Raw genomic sequence first — 14,050 nt, 5'->3', positions numbered from 1 at the left:
GAAAGAAGTTTCCAACACATTATTGAGTAAAAGGAAACAAATTGCCAAATGATACATAGGGTATGAAAAAAATCAAGGAGACACCTAAGGTACCATATACATGTGTGTACATGCCCAATAAAAGGTCTTGAAAAATCCACTCCAAACTCACTGCAGGCGTTACCAGTAGGACACAGAATGGGATCGTGGAGAGTCTGATGGTCATAATCTCAAGCCTCATCTTGAAAATGCTGAGTTCAATCCTGCCTCTAGGCTTTCACACTGGCTGTTCCTTCTGCCTTGGGACCCTCTTCCCTGCGGTTTTTGCATGGCTGGCGAGTTCTCTGTTAGGTTCCTGCTCAGTTGTCCCCTCCTCAGAGGTCTTCACTGACCCCCGTCTAAAGCAACCATCCCCAGGTGGAAAATGGAGTGGCAGTGGGTGAGGGATGGAGAGAGACTTCATTGTATACCGTTTTGTGCCCTTTGAATTTCAAACTAAGTGAACTTACCACCCATTCAAAAAATAACAATGTAAAAAACCCAGCATAGCTCCCCTAAGACATTTTCTTATCACGTCCCCCAGTTTCATTTTCCTTGAGATACTTGTCAGTGTCTGAGATGACCTTATTTACAGGTTCCCTTGTTTGCTGTCCCTCCCCCACTCCACCCCACACACTAGGTGGTTCCAGGGGCAGAAACCTCAGTGGGTCTGCCAGGTTGATGGCCTGAGCAGGGCCTTGCACATAGCAGATGCCCCATACGTATTTGCCAAATGACTGGGCAAATCGTGTGTGCGGGGTTTTTTCCACAAGAAAAATGTATTTTGAATTATGTAATTAAAATTTAATTGTAAAAAGTTTCCCCTACCTCCCCTCCAAACAGATGAAAAATAGGAAGGGAAGAGAAGGTTATTGAACTGGGTGATTTTCAGGGTCCATTCAGCTCGAAATATTTCAAAGACATTTAGTTTTGGGGTTTTGAGGTTTGGGGTTTTTTTGGTTTTTTTTTTTTTTGGGTCTAGCTGGTCGGCGGAATTTCCCCTCTCTCATAAGACTTTCTGTCTTATGAGAGGGAAGTAGGAGAAAGGGAAATAAACATTCTGGGGTTCCTCCATTGGTTTCTCTTCCTTCCGCTAGTCTGCATAGCTGGGGAAGGGGAGTTTTCTTCCTTAATTCCATTGAGGCCCCAGCTGGGCAGAGGGTCCCTAAAGGATGACAGCTGTCAGGCCTCCAAGTCCAAGGCAGAGCTTGAATGGGTGCCAGTGGGCTTCTCAGCCCCATTCTGCCCCATCTGTAACACAAAATGTGGAAGATGGTGAATAGGAACCCCTTCTTGCCCCTCAGCATTTACTCCCCTGTATTCTGGAAGCACCATTCCTATTTTTCCTTTGAGGAACCAGCATTCCCTATCTCTCATTTCCTCAGTTTTGGGTGGAGTGGACCCCAAGGCCAAGCGCTAGAGGATGGGCCTGTGACCCCAGCCCGGCCAATCAGAGACACAGAGACTGGTCAGGCACATGACCCAGTGTGGCCAATGAGAACCAGCTCTGGAAGCAGGGCTGCAACTACTGGGAAACTGGCGTGCTCTCCCCACTGGGGATGGAGCAGCAACTCTCTGCTACCTCATGTGGAGACGCTGCCTGGGAATGAAGCCAACTCAGAGAAAGGAAAACTAAGACAGTTCCTGATGACATCATCTGACAACCGGATGCAGTCATGCCTCAAGTCCCTGTACTCTTCAATTACATGGCCCAGTAAACTCCCTGGTTTGTCTTCCCAGGTTGAATGGGGTTTCTGTCACTCACAACTCAAAAGAATCCTGACAAAGACCTCCTTTCCGCTGCTGAGAAACCGTCACCAAACACCCCCACCCCCCGCCCCGATTGGTAATAACCCAACTCCCTTCTCTGCCCTGCAAAGGCCTTCTGGTTTCCTCCCTCACATTTCCTCCCAGTCCCCCACCCCATACCTTAGTTTATGTGGCTCCACTCACCACCTCCTTGGACATCTTTAAATAGGCTATCTGGGCCTAATTCACAACCTCTCTCCTCTAAGACCTGGGCCACCCGCAGAGATGTCCTGGTGGTCTCTGCAGTGCAGTTAGCCCTTGGTATCGGTCATCAACATCCCTTGAGTTTTTCTGCCTTATTTCTGGATGGAAGGGGTGGTGCTTGGGATGGTGGGGCTTCACAAAGCAATGTAGGGGGCACACTTCTTGGAGGAGACGCACAATCCCTTCTCCTCTGCTTCTGCATCACCACCGCCCGCTCCCCCCGCCGCACCAACCATCATGCCTAGCACAGGACCAGGTGTGAGAATTTATTACTATATCAGGTAAATTCCTGTCCCCTCTGGCCTCAATTTCCCCATCACTTAAAGAGGTGGCATGAGGGGGGGCGCTGAATTACATGCTTCTAAGAGAAACATTCAAGAACACAGGGTCCTTACCACCCAGCGCTCTCCTGAGGCCTGGCAGAACTGAGAGTAAGCGTCAGCGATGACTGTGGCCCTGGAGAGCAAAGGAAGTCCCTCAGGAGGGGACCCTCCTCCTACCACCCACCCTCCCATTCCACCCCACCCCACCCCAACTCACTTGCAGTGGAGCCCTCCCCCAGGAGGTAAATCCGGGATGTCCTCAGAGGCCAAAGTCCTGAAAACTGTGTTCAAGCTGGGGGGCTCCTGGCCAAAGGCACACAGCTCTGAAAAGGAGGCAAGGACTGTGAGAGTTACCCTGCTTGCTGACCACCCCTTCCGCCGGGCTCCTGGCACCTGCTCACCTGCAACCCTGCGTCCCAGGGCTGCGTCCAGCACTAGCTCCTTCCTGATGGCCTCCTCACAAGGCCTGGGGGCCCCCGGGAAGCAGACCAGGATGCAAGTCATGTTGTCCAGGCTTCCCTGGAGAAGGCAGAGAAAAGGGAGCCTGGTGGAACACGGTTGAATGCCCAGCACAGGGCTCCATGCCCTAGGAAACAGAGTTTCCCAACACTCCCCTTGCTCTAGTGCCCCCTTCCCAATCTGGTTATGCCCATATCTCTAAAGTCCCACCCTTCTGTCAGTCTAAACCAGGCCTCTCACGAGGACCAATTCCTTAGACCACGCCCTCTCACTGTCCTAGCACCACCCTATTAAACAGAGCCACTTCCCTTTTCCAAAGCTCCTCCCACTCTGCTGTTGAGCTGTTCTTCCTTCAGCCACTAGTCACACCTCAGGACCCATCTTTAGGTCTAAGGGCTGTCCCATTCCAAAAGACCACGCCCTTCCTCGTAAATCCCTCCCACTTATCTATCGAGAACTACAACTCTTCCGTCTTGTCTCAAGGCTTCCCTCAGTCTCCGCTCCCTGCACGTTTTGGCCCTGCCCCGTTCCAGCAGGCCCCGTCCCCTATTTGGAGTCCCACCTCTCCTTTTCTAGTTTTACTCTTGCCTCTGCATCAAAGCTCCTCCCCACTAAATCCCTTAGGTTCTTCCCTCTAAGATCTCAAGCCCCGCCCCCAGGACCTTGCAAAGACACGTGTCCAACAGCTGCGCGCAGAGAAGCTGTGGGGCCAAGCCCAAGCAGAGGCGAGACGCCACCAGTCCCGCCAGGGCAGAGCCAGACATGGCGTCCCACACACCATCAGAGGCCAGGAGCATGAATTCGTCCTCTGCTCGGCGTGCCAGGGCGGTCACTTCAGGCTCCGCGGAAACGAGCTGCAGTTCAGGGGGCCTTCCCGGAGCCTCTTTGTAGGCAAAGTCTCCCAGTGCTCGGGACACTGCCAGAGAGCCCTCGAGGCGCCGGCGGCTGATGGTGCCGCCCGCGTCATGGATGCGCTCGCGTTCCCGGGGATGGAGGGGCCGATGGTCTTCGGTGATGAAGGCCACGGCGCCGGCGCGACTCAGCACCGCGCGGGAGTCACCGCAGTGCGCCAGGTACAGAAAGTGCGGGGAAACCAGCAACGCCAAGGCGGTGGAGCCTCCCGGCTCGCCGCGGGGCCAGAGCGCGCGCAGGCGTGCGTCTGCGCTCAGAAAGGCGCGGCGCAGTGCTTCGCACACGCCCTCGGGCTCGCCGGGCGCTGGGCCCAGCGCCTCGAGCACGTAGCCCGGCAGGTGGCGCGCACCGAAGAGGGCGGCTCTCGTCCCACCGTGGCCGTCGAGGATCGCGAAGAAAGCCCAGCCCGGGCCCAGCCCGGGTAGCTCAAGCCAAGCGCAATGCGCGTCCTCCATGTGTGCGCGCCACCCTTGCACTGCGCTCGCCCCGAAGCTCAAGCCCCAAGACGCCGCCGCACCCCCGTGCGGCCGCTGGGCGCATCGCGGCGCGTCCAGGAGGGACTGAGGCCCGTCGGGAGAGCTGCGCCTCTCCTCTGCCTCCTCCACCCTCTCTTGCTTGCGAGCTGGCCAGAGGAGACGTTCCAGCAGGCGGGCAAGGGCCGCCATCCTTCAGCCTGGGGATCAGGAAAGCTCCACCCTCTGCACCTGCTAACAGCCCCGCAACCCCGCAACCCCGCCCCCGTCACCTCCACTAATCCTCTGCACTGTGAAATTTTAAACCACCTAAATCTCCTTCCTATGCCCTTGACTTGCACTCAAGTCGAATCACTAGAAGGGATTGAACTCTTCGTTCTCCTCTCTTCCGCACTTTCAAAGTGAGGATTGGGGTTTGGGTCAGGGAAAAAAGATAATAGTACCAAACTAGCGTTTACCATGAGCTACACACTGTTATACATCATCATCTCCAATTTACCGAAGAGGAAACTGAGTCACAGAAGTAAACAGTGTTACAAGGAAACAATCTCTAGAATCCGTTTTCTCAACACAACACTCGGCTTCGGCTGCCCAGCCCGACTCTGTTCAATCCCTGCCCACATCAGTGGTCCCATCCGGGTTCCAAAAGCTTTACATGCTTAATCTTGTTATTTCGACCCCTCCCCTCTCCTCGCCTCACTCCAGGTTCAGCTCACCTTCTGGGCAGCACCACCACCCTTGATTGTTCTGCCCTATTCCCTCTAGGCCACGCCTCTAGCTCCTCAGTCTCGGACTGACCCCACCCAATTTAGAACAATTCTAAATTGGCTTAAACCTCCCCAAGTCTGAGTTCCTCCCCTTGTCTCAAAACTTTCCGAGTAGTTTCTCCCCGCCCCCTTTCCCACTCCCATTGAGAATCTAGGCTTATACCTCTACCTCTCAGCGGTAAAATCTTTATATCCTCCCCTCAATGCCACCTCTAGCTCCACCCCAACCCACTCTGAGATCCACGCCCCCATCCTCTCCGCCTAGGCTCCTTCATCATCATTTCCCGGAGCCCCTCACGCTACCCTCGGTCCCGCTTCTCTCCCCCTAAAGGCCCCGCCCTCTTCTGCCTAGACCCCGCCCTTCAGACCGCCTTCCAGGCCTTCTCGACGGGTAGCCTACGGTCCTAGCTCCGCCCCTCTATTAGGAAGGCCACGCCCACCTCCAGCCTCCCGGGTGTTTCCCCTCCCCCTCGCCCTCCCTCATGTTCCGCCCCCCGTTCTCTGGCCCCGCCCCCGGGCCCCGCGCTGCAGTCGCCCCACAGCGGCCCCGCCCGCCACCGCTGAGCCGAACCGAGGGCGGCGGCGGCGGCGGCGGCGGTGGTGGCGGCGGCTGTGGCGGCTGCTGGAGCGGCCCGGGAGGAGGAGGCAGCGAGGATGGCGGCGGCGGCGTCCTGGGCGCGGCGGAGATGAGCGCTCGCGGCCCCAGGCCCAGGGCGGCGTGGCCGGAGTGGGCGGGGGTCCCGATGCAGGCCCGAAGGGGGCCATGGGGCAGGTCCTGCCGGTCTTCGCCCACTGCAGTGAGTAGGGGGAGGCTCAGGCCTGGTGTGGGGCCCAGAGGCCCGGGTGGGCTCCTCCCCGGTTTCCCCTCCGACCTGGGCCGCGGGAGAGCCGAGATGGGGAGGAAGCGAAGGAGACAAAGGAAGCTCTCCCTCCCCACCGTGTTCTAGCGGCGATGGGGGCGACTTGACCCGGACAACCTGAGTGAGACTGGGCAGAGGCTGGGGGCACTGAGATAGCCGACGGGGGGCGCTCTGGGCCCTTGAATGTGCCCCGGGGCTCCGCCCGGGGATGAGGAAGCTCTCCGGGAGCTGTCCCCTCGCCCTGGTGCTGGCCACAGCCAGCGGTGAGGGGATTCGAATAGAGGCGTAGAGCCACGATGGAGAAGAGGGTCTGACTCCCCCCTTCCCCCGCATCACCCATCTTCGCATCCCACCTCCGTTTTCTCCCCAGACTCAGAGGCAGCCCCGACCTCGCCCGAATTGTACAATCCCCTGTCCCCGGGATACAGCCATCCCTGGGTTGGGACTAGGACTCCTGGGTCCTTAGGTTTTACCACTCCAGGTCTCTGACTCCTGGCCTCCTATTCCCTAGCTGAAGAAACGAGGTGGGGGCGGGGGGGCATCTGATTTCAATCTCCAAACGGTACTGAGCATCTCCTGTAGGCAAAGCCCCAAGCTAACTCTGAGAGGCTGAATTCCATAATTGAAAACGCCTTGCCTGAGCCTTATGATTTCTGAGCCCAGGGCTCTAACAGTCCTTGTCTAACATGCTCTGTCTCACACCCCTATGGTTCTGACAGCTGGGGATTGCAACGCCGACCTAGCCACTTGCACGTCTTGGGAGTCAACATGCCAAAATTCTGAGAATTTGTTATTTGAACATTTTAGAGTATCATCCCAACATTCTAATATCTTATCCTTACCTGGGCTTACAAAGGAAAGCCCTACGTGATCTCCCCACCCCCACCCCACCCCGCCTTTCCTCTCTGCCCTCATCTCCCTTCCATCTCCCCATCAGTCACCCTGTTCCAGTCCCATCTGCACACTTCTCAGTTCCTCAGATATGCAAAGCTTAGTGCTTGCCTCAGGGCCTTTGCACTGGCTTTTCCCTCTGCCTGGAAGACGCTTCCCTAGATATCCGCATGGTTTCCTCACATCATTCAGGTTTCTGTTCAAATGGCATCCGGGAAGTCTTCCTCACCAACCTGTCTGAAATAGCACCCCCTTACTTTCTCTTCCCTTACCTTAATTTTTCTCCACACACTTAGCACCCAACATCATAAGTTTAATTGTTACTGTCTATCTCCCCTATAGAGTGTAAGCTCTATGAGACTAGACATTTTGTCTGTTTTGTTCACAGTTGTATCCTCAGGATCTAAAACAGTGCCTGGCATGTATTAAACACTCAGTTAATGGTTGTTGAAAGAATTAATTAATTGAAGCCTCCTAAAATCCCTAATTTAAAGACACTAAGATCGAGATTCCTGGATTTGAACTTCTAAGACTGAGCTTCAGACAGCAGGGATACTAAGGTTTTACAGTCTGTATACAGAATGTTCTAGAGGTCCTGTAATTAAAACTCTAAGGTTCCTTAATTCAGACAGGTTTCCAGGACTAGCACACTACTTCTGTAACTCGGGCAATCTAAGCTTCTAAGAGTCTTTGATTCTTTCCCTCTTGCAGAAGAAGCTCCGTCTACAGCTTCCTCTACTCCTGACTCCACAGAAGGTAAGCAGAGAGGGAGGGTGTGAGAGTGGGACTTGAAGGGGGCTCAGAGCTGGGTAAAGGGGTTAAGGGGAGTGGGCTAGGGTCTTGGTCAGAGGAGTTCATGCCCTCCTTTGCTCATGGCAGGAGGGAACGACGACTCGGATTTTCGGGAGCTGCATACAGCCCGGGAATTCTCAGAGGAAGACGAGGAGGAGACCACATCGCAGGACTGGGGCACTCCCCGGGAGCTGACCTTCTCCTACATCGCCTTCGATGGCGTGCTGGGCTCTGGGGCCCGCAGGGATTCAGCTGCTCGCCGCCCACGGCCCCAGGGCCGCTCAGTCTCGGAGCCGCGAGAGCCGCCCCCGCAACCTGGCCTGGGCGACAGCTTGGAGAGCATCCCCAGCCTGAGCCAATCCCCGGAGCCTGGGCGCCGTGGTCACCCCGATTCTGCCCCTCCAGCTGAGCGCCCCCTGGAGGACCTGGGGCTCCAACTGGACCAAGTGGGCTGGGCGGCCCGGGGAGCAGGGTCCGGGGAAGACTCTGCCACCAGTAGCTCCACCCCGCTGGATGACGAAGAGCCCGACGGATCAGAGGTTGGAGAGGCTGGGAAAGGTGAGATGTCCCAGGTGCTGGGACAAAAGCCACCAGGGGTGGGTGGTCTCTCCTTAGGGCACCTCCATGGTGAAAGCTCACAGCCTTCTCTCTCTAACGCACCAGAACTGGACCTACAACTCGGACTCGCTCAGTCCTCACTGCCCGAAGTCTTGACTCCACAGCCCAGCCCTGGCTCTGGAATCCCTCAGGCCCGTACCCCATCTCCACATCGATCTCGGGATTCGAACTCTTGGCCAGATGAGCCCTCGCTGGACAAGAAGGAGGAGGAAGAGCCGTGGGGAGGGCTGGAGCGGGAGCCAATCACGGGGCAGCGCCTCGATAGCACGGACCAATCAGAATTCACATTGGAACCACACTTTCTAGGTAAAGTGCATGAGGGAACGTGCTCCTTTGGACTACAGCGAGGGTGGAGGATTGATTTTTAAAAGGGACCATCCTCTGGAAGGAAGGGAGGAGAATGGAGAAGCGAGGAGGTATTGCTACTGGCAAGACATTGTAAACTCCACCCTTTAAAAAAATTTTCCCGTTACCTGAGATTGCTATTGGCTCTTTTTAAATGGTTCCCCCGCCCACTTGAGAAGTTAGCCCTCCCACCTGAGAAGTTGGAAGAAGCATTAGGATTGGCTAATTGCTAAAAAATAATCCCTCTTTTGGAGTGCTCCCCCTAGAGGCTGATTTTGGACAGGCCAAATCCCTGAAAAAATAATGCTCTTTTCTGAATGTGGCCACCGGGCAAGTAAAAGTAAACTCCGTGCGTTTTAAAAACTCTCCTCTTCCCTGACCACATGAATTGGCCAATTGTAAATAGACCCCGCCTTACTTTAAAGTATGCTCAGCCTCCACGAACGGTTCCTATAGGTAGGTTATAGACATCACTGCTTTGGGCTGTTTACAAAGAGAGCCACCCCGTTTTGGAATTGTTCCCACCGCAATGGAGAGTCATTGGCTGGGTACAAAGGGGCCCCGCCCCCTTACTCCCTCCCTCCGGGTTCCACTGAAGTGGGCAAAATCCCTGAGAAGCAGCAGTGTCTGTAGCCTCTCACTCGGAGCCGAGATGGGGAGTAAAGGTGGGCTTTCGGGGCGGGTTGGAACGCGGGCGCTGGGGGACCGTGGAAAGGGACCCAGATTCACTTTTATCGCCCTCAAATCTGGGGGATGTTTCCTCTTGGTCCCAGATTCCCCAGAGCGGCAGGCTGGGGCAGAGGGGCTGCGGGGGTGTCTAGGGAGGGCGTGGAGGGAGTATGGGGTTCCCTCTCTCTCGAGCCGGAGCTTTGGGGCCCAAGAGCAGCGAGGCCCCCTCCCCCAGCCTCAGGCCCAGGCGGTGCTGTCACTCAGTAGCTGGACAGGCCAGCACAGCTGCCTGAGAGGCACCCTCCCCCCATCGTGCCTAAACTTAGACCCCGCCTCAGGCGACCCGGCCCCTCCCCCACCACTGGCTCAGGCTTTGGGGAGCCTGCAGGGGAGGGGTTGAGGGGAGGTCTACCCTAGTTAGAGGTAGACGGGAGGATGTGCATAGGGAAGATACAGAAGTGAGGAGAGTCAGACTCTGAGGGGGACTGGTTGGGATGGGTCAGTTTGATTGGAGTTAAGGGTGGGAGGATGGAGACTGTCTGGAAATAGATGGCAGGGTACTGGGCTCTCAGTTCAGGGCTCAAAGCAGAGCCGATTATAGGGACGGCTGTTAAAAGTTAAGATGAGTGAGATGAAAGGTTGAGGTCCAAAGGTCACTGATCAGGACAGAGGCTGGGCTTGGGAGGTGAGTTTAGGATCTCTGAAAGGGGTCAGAAGTTTGAGTTAGGGCCTAAGAAGGAGGATGATGTTATTAATACATTTAGGACTTCGATGTTTGTGTTGGTAGGGGTATCAAGGAGATGTGACTTTACACCTGTCAGGGTGCAAAAAATAAAAAGAACAGTAACACCCATTGCTGGGCAGGATGCTGGGAAAAGATCACTTGCGTGTTGCTCATAGAAATAAGGATTGTTACAGTCTTGCTAGTAAGCAATCTGATAATAATTACGACATTCAAAAATACATACTTAGTCCACCCAGCGATTCGACCCCTGGCACTCTATCTCAGAAATAGAACCTCCCGGAGGTAAGAATATCTGCAGGAGGCTGGTCCTTGTAGTACTGTCAGGGAAGAGGATGGGGGAGGAAACAGAGTAAACGACCCAGCAATAGCTGCATGGTTGAATAAAATGAATGATGGTGTAGCCACACCATGGAATATCGTGTAGCCCTTAAAATGAATGAATTAATAGCTATTCCCGTTGACTAGGAGGGAATTCTAGGAGGAAAATAGAGTGAGATATGCATGATGCAGAAGATTGATTTTTCACCCAAAATTGTGTTCACACATTATCTATGGGCAGGAGTAAGCTTGAGGGGCCTTGCTAGACAGTTAACTTGGGTTTTCCAGGAGGCAAGCATGGAATAAAAGAAGATAAATAAAAATCTGGAAATTGGGTTAAGGCTCTGACAGGTGTGTCGAGAGGTGATGTTTCGGCCCCGAGACAGGAAATAGGAGGTCAGGAGGTCAGCCAGGCCAGCTCCAAACCCCAGCCTGATTGCCGCCCCCTCCCTCCACAGTGGCAGACCTGCTGTACTGGAAGGACACGAGGACGTCGGGAGTGGTCTTCACAGGCCTCATGGTCTCCCTGCTCAGCCTCCTGCGTTTTAGCATCGTGTCCGTGGCGGCCCACGTGGCCCTGTTGCTGCTCTGCGGCACCATCTCTCTCAGGGTTTACCGAAAAGTGCTGCAGGCCGTGCACCGGGGAGACGGCGCCAACCCCTTCCAGTGAGAGCCTGCAGCCTGGCCCCCAAACCTGACCTCTGTCCAGACCTCAGCGCTGACCCTAAGTCATGACCCATGACCTCAGATCAGGCACTGACTTCTCACCCTGGCCCTGACCCATCCTGTTCCTGTTCCTGACTCCAGCCTGACCCTGACATTAAACCAGACTCTGACCCTTGACTTCCAGCCGTAACCTCAGACCCTAACCTCTTACCCTTAATCCTTGATCCCGTCTCCTGACCCTGACCTCCACCCTAGCATGCTACACCTGGCCTTACTCCCCAACCCTCACTTCTTGCCCTTGACTCAGCCACGCCCCTCAGCCTGGGTCCCATCCACCCATTGAGTGGCCTCACACACCTCTGTTCTCTCAGGGCCTACCTGGATGTGGACCTGACACTGACTCGGGAGCAGACAGAACGTATGTCCCAACAGATTGCCTCCTGTGTGGTCTCTGCGGCCATGCAGCTGCGGCATTTCTTTCTGGTAGAAGACTTCGTGGATTCCCTCAAGGTGCCCTGAAGCCCCACACTCCCTCCTGGGTCCCAACATTCAACTCCCTGCCCCTGGGGGGAGGAGGGGAGAAGGGCCATTGCTGGGGAAGTTCCCAGCCCAGGGTGTACCCCATAGACTCTGCTGACCCCGACCCTCACCTTCAGCTGGCCCTTCTCTTCTACATCTTGACCTTCGTGGGTGCCGTCTTCAATGGTTTGACTCTTCTCATTCTGGGTGAGCTGGGAAGGCTGTGAGGGGCGGCGCGGGGAGGTGGGTTGCTGGGGTCTGCTGGAGGACAGGGCTCTGAATGGAGCTGTTAATCTCCCTGGAGAGCCCTGACCCCCATCTCTGTGCCCGCAGGAGTGATCGGTTTATTCACAGTCCCTCTGCTGTACCGGCAGCACCAGGTAAGTGCGACAGGCCCTCAGTTGGTAGTACCCCGGCCAAACCACCCCCCACACACACACAGCCGGGGTCCGTGACAGATGTCCCAGCCAGAGACAGGAGGACAAGCTGGTGTTCCCACCCCTGACAGAATCAGGCTCTGACTGACACATGCTAGGCACAGGTGGTCTGCCTGCTGCCCCTCCTCCATGCAGCTAGGGTCTACCTAAGACGTTTCCACAGCCAGAGACAGGCATTTCAATAGGTGGCCCGTGACAGAGCCAGGATCTGACACATTCCAACCCAAGGCAGGTAGACTAACTGATGCTTCTCCCCAACAATGATCCAAGGTCTGCCTTGACACGTCCTACCTCCAGAGAGGCAGCCTGACTGGTGTCTTCTCTCCCTGACATAGCACGAGGCTGAACAACACTCTTTCTAGCCAGAAACAGGCAGACAGATGAATGCCTTCTCCTGATACCCCGATACCCTGTCTCCCCTGATACCACCAGAGACTGACAAACACATATTCCATTTGCAGACAGACTGACGCCATCTATCCCTACACATAGTCTGGGTCTGACTGACACCCATCCCAGCCCAGAACACTGACAGAACCAGGGCCAACTGACATATATCCTATCCAGAGACAGGCAGATGGACCAACATTCCATTTTTAACATTCTCCGGCACAGCTGAGAGCCAAACGATACATGTTCCTGCCAGGGAGATAGCCCTAACTCCCTCACATGCTGGAATCGCTGAGGCTCACAAAGTCAGTTAACACTGAATTAAACTAATATTTAAATCAATCCACTCAGGGACGCGACAACCAACACTAACACCCTCTATTCTTATGCTGCCCCTAAACACACACACACACAAAACTCGCTCAAAGATTAACAGTAGTTCCCAGGACGCAAAGCCACCGGCAGATTCTTGTGTGTCTACCTGACATCACTTCCCACACAGAGTGTGGTCCAATTGACTTGACACTTCACCTTGGACTTCTGATTTCCAAGGGTATTTTATCAGGTTTAGAGTTGATGGTGGAGTGGTGGGCCACTCCTCCCAACTCCTGATCTGGGGGTGGGGGAGGAAGAAGCTTTCTTAATGAATTAGGGAGAAGAACCCCCTCCAATCTCTCCTTTCACCCCTTCTTGTCTCCCCAGGCCCAGATTGACCAGTATGTGGGATTGGTGACCAATCAGTTGAGCCACATCAAAGCTAAGTAAGGGCATGTGGTAGAGACGGATGGGCTGGGGAATGAGAAAACTTGGGAATGCTCCTCCGCGCCCCCACCCCCAATATTCCCTGTCCCTAAGTCTCCTGGGGCTGAGTGCCTGCTTTTCTTAAAAGGTGAGAGACAGTTCCATCGCAGGCCAGTAGGTGGAGGGCAGGGGCTGGCTTGAGCACTCAGTTCCTCCATCGAGTTTTTAGTTCCTAGATACTACTTATCCTGTCGCTTGCCCCACCCCTTGACTCCACCTGTTTCTCCCTCAGGATCCGAGCTAAGTTCCCAGGGACCGGAGCCCTTGCCTCGGCAGCAGCCGCAGTCTCCGGATCCAAAGCCAAAGCCGAATGAAAGGGGTGCCTCTGCCTGCGGGACGCCTGCCCCCACCCCCTGTAGCCCTCTGCCCTCCTCCATTTCCCTTCCATCCCCACCCTCTCCCTGCCTCATCCCAAGCCATTTCCCAGTGGGTGTCAGGATCGCTCACACCAGGGAGTTTGCGCAAATTGCCTGAGTGGCCAGGACTACATTTCCCAAGAGGCTCTGCTCTAGGAGTCTTGGAAAGGCAAGGCACCTTGGCCACGGGGCCTGCTGGGACTTGTAGTTGCCTAGATAGGGCACACGCCCTGCACTTCCGGGACCCCACCGCTGGAGGCGCCGTGAGGGGGTGGTGTCTCCTGGATGCCACTGGCCCCAACGCTGGGGCTTTGCATGGGGCCCAGGGGAGGCCTGAGCTTGGATTTACACTGTAATAAAGACTTCTGTGGAAAACCCAAGGCCTCCTGTGCTTCCAGCCCCGTCCAGTTTTCACCTTCCTGTACTGAAAAGCAGGTAAGTGATACTCAAGGAGGAACCTTCCCCATCTCTGCGGAGGAAGAAACTTCCCCTCTGCCATCTGAGAGTTGGCTGATCCCAGGGCTAGCCAAACCTTGACAGCCACTTTCCATGCCTGTGCTCAAGGCAGACATCGCGAGTCGATCCCCACACTCTCCCTGCTGGGCAACCATTTCACCTGAGTCCGAGAACCATGTATCCAACTGCCTAATGGAAGACTCCCCCCTCAAACACATCTAA

General features: G+C 55.3%; 2 protein-coding genes across 6 annotated transcripts; one reads left to right on the top strand and one right to left on the bottom strand.

The window, feature by feature from the left end:
- Positions 1 to 807: 807 nt before the first annotated feature.
- PPM1N (protein phosphatase, Mg2+/Mn2+ dependent 1N (putative)) lies at positions 808 to 4,413 on the bottom strand. 2 transcript variants are annotated; one of them, XM_079907549.1, is made up of 5 exons: positions 3,476 to 4,413; positions 2,756 to 2,873; positions 2,572 to 2,677; positions 2,427 to 2,487; positions 1,070 to 1,269 (listed from the first exon to the last, which is right to left on the bottom strand). In XM_079907549.1, the coding sequence occupies exons 1-5, from the start codon at positions 4,388 to 4,390 to the stop codon at positions 1,201 to 1,203; spliced, it is 1,269 nt and encodes a 422-aa protein (XP_079763675.1). In that variant the 5' UTR covers positions 4,391 to 4,413; the 3' UTR covers positions 1,070 to 1,200. The 2 variants fall into 2 exon arrangements, with proteins under 2 accessions (XP_079763674.1, XP_079763675.1); XM_079907548.1 differs by lacking the exon at positions 2,427 to 2,487 and having other exon boundaries at positions 808 to 1,183.
- Positions 4,414 to 5,503: 1,090 nt separating this feature from the next.
- RTN2 (reticulon 2) lies at positions 5,504 to 13,744 on the top strand. Of its 4 annotated transcripts, XM_079907306.1 has the most exons (10): positions 5,504 to 5,762; positions 7,428 to 7,472; positions 7,596 to 8,066; positions 8,172 to 8,432; positions 10,662 to 10,869; positions 11,241 to 11,379; positions 11,526 to 11,595; positions 11,722 to 11,768; positions 12,918 to 12,976; positions 13,249 to 13,744. In XM_079907306.1, exons 1-10 carry the CDS (start codon positions 5,729 to 5,731, stop codon positions 13,328 to 13,330), a joined length of 1,416 nt encoding a protein of 471 aa, XP_079763432.1. In that variant the 5' UTR covers positions 5,504 to 5,728; the 3' UTR covers positions 13,331 to 13,744. The 4 variants fall into 4 exon arrangements, with proteins under 4 accessions (XP_079763432.1, XP_079763434.1, XP_079763433.1 ...); XM_079907308.1 differs by lacking the exons at positions 5,504 to 5,762; positions 7,428 to 7,472; positions 7,596 to 8,066 and having other exon boundaries at positions 8,399 to 8,542; XM_079907307.1 differs by lacking the exons at positions 5,504 to 5,762; positions 7,428 to 7,472; positions 7,596 to 8,066; positions 8,172 to 8,432 and adding an exon at positions 8,718 to 8,927.
- Positions 13,745 to 14,050: the final 306 nt, after the last annotated feature.

Source organism: Stenella coeruleoalba (assembly GCF_951394435.1).
Source record: "Stenella coeruleoalba genome assembly, chromosome: 20".
NCBI classification, from domain to species: domain Eukaryota; kingdom Metazoa; phylum Chordata; class Mammalia; order Artiodactyla; family Delphinidae; genus Stenella; species Stenella coeruleoalba.
Note: the sequence above shows the minus strand (reverse complement) of the source record. Positions and strands in the feature narration are given on the sequence as shown.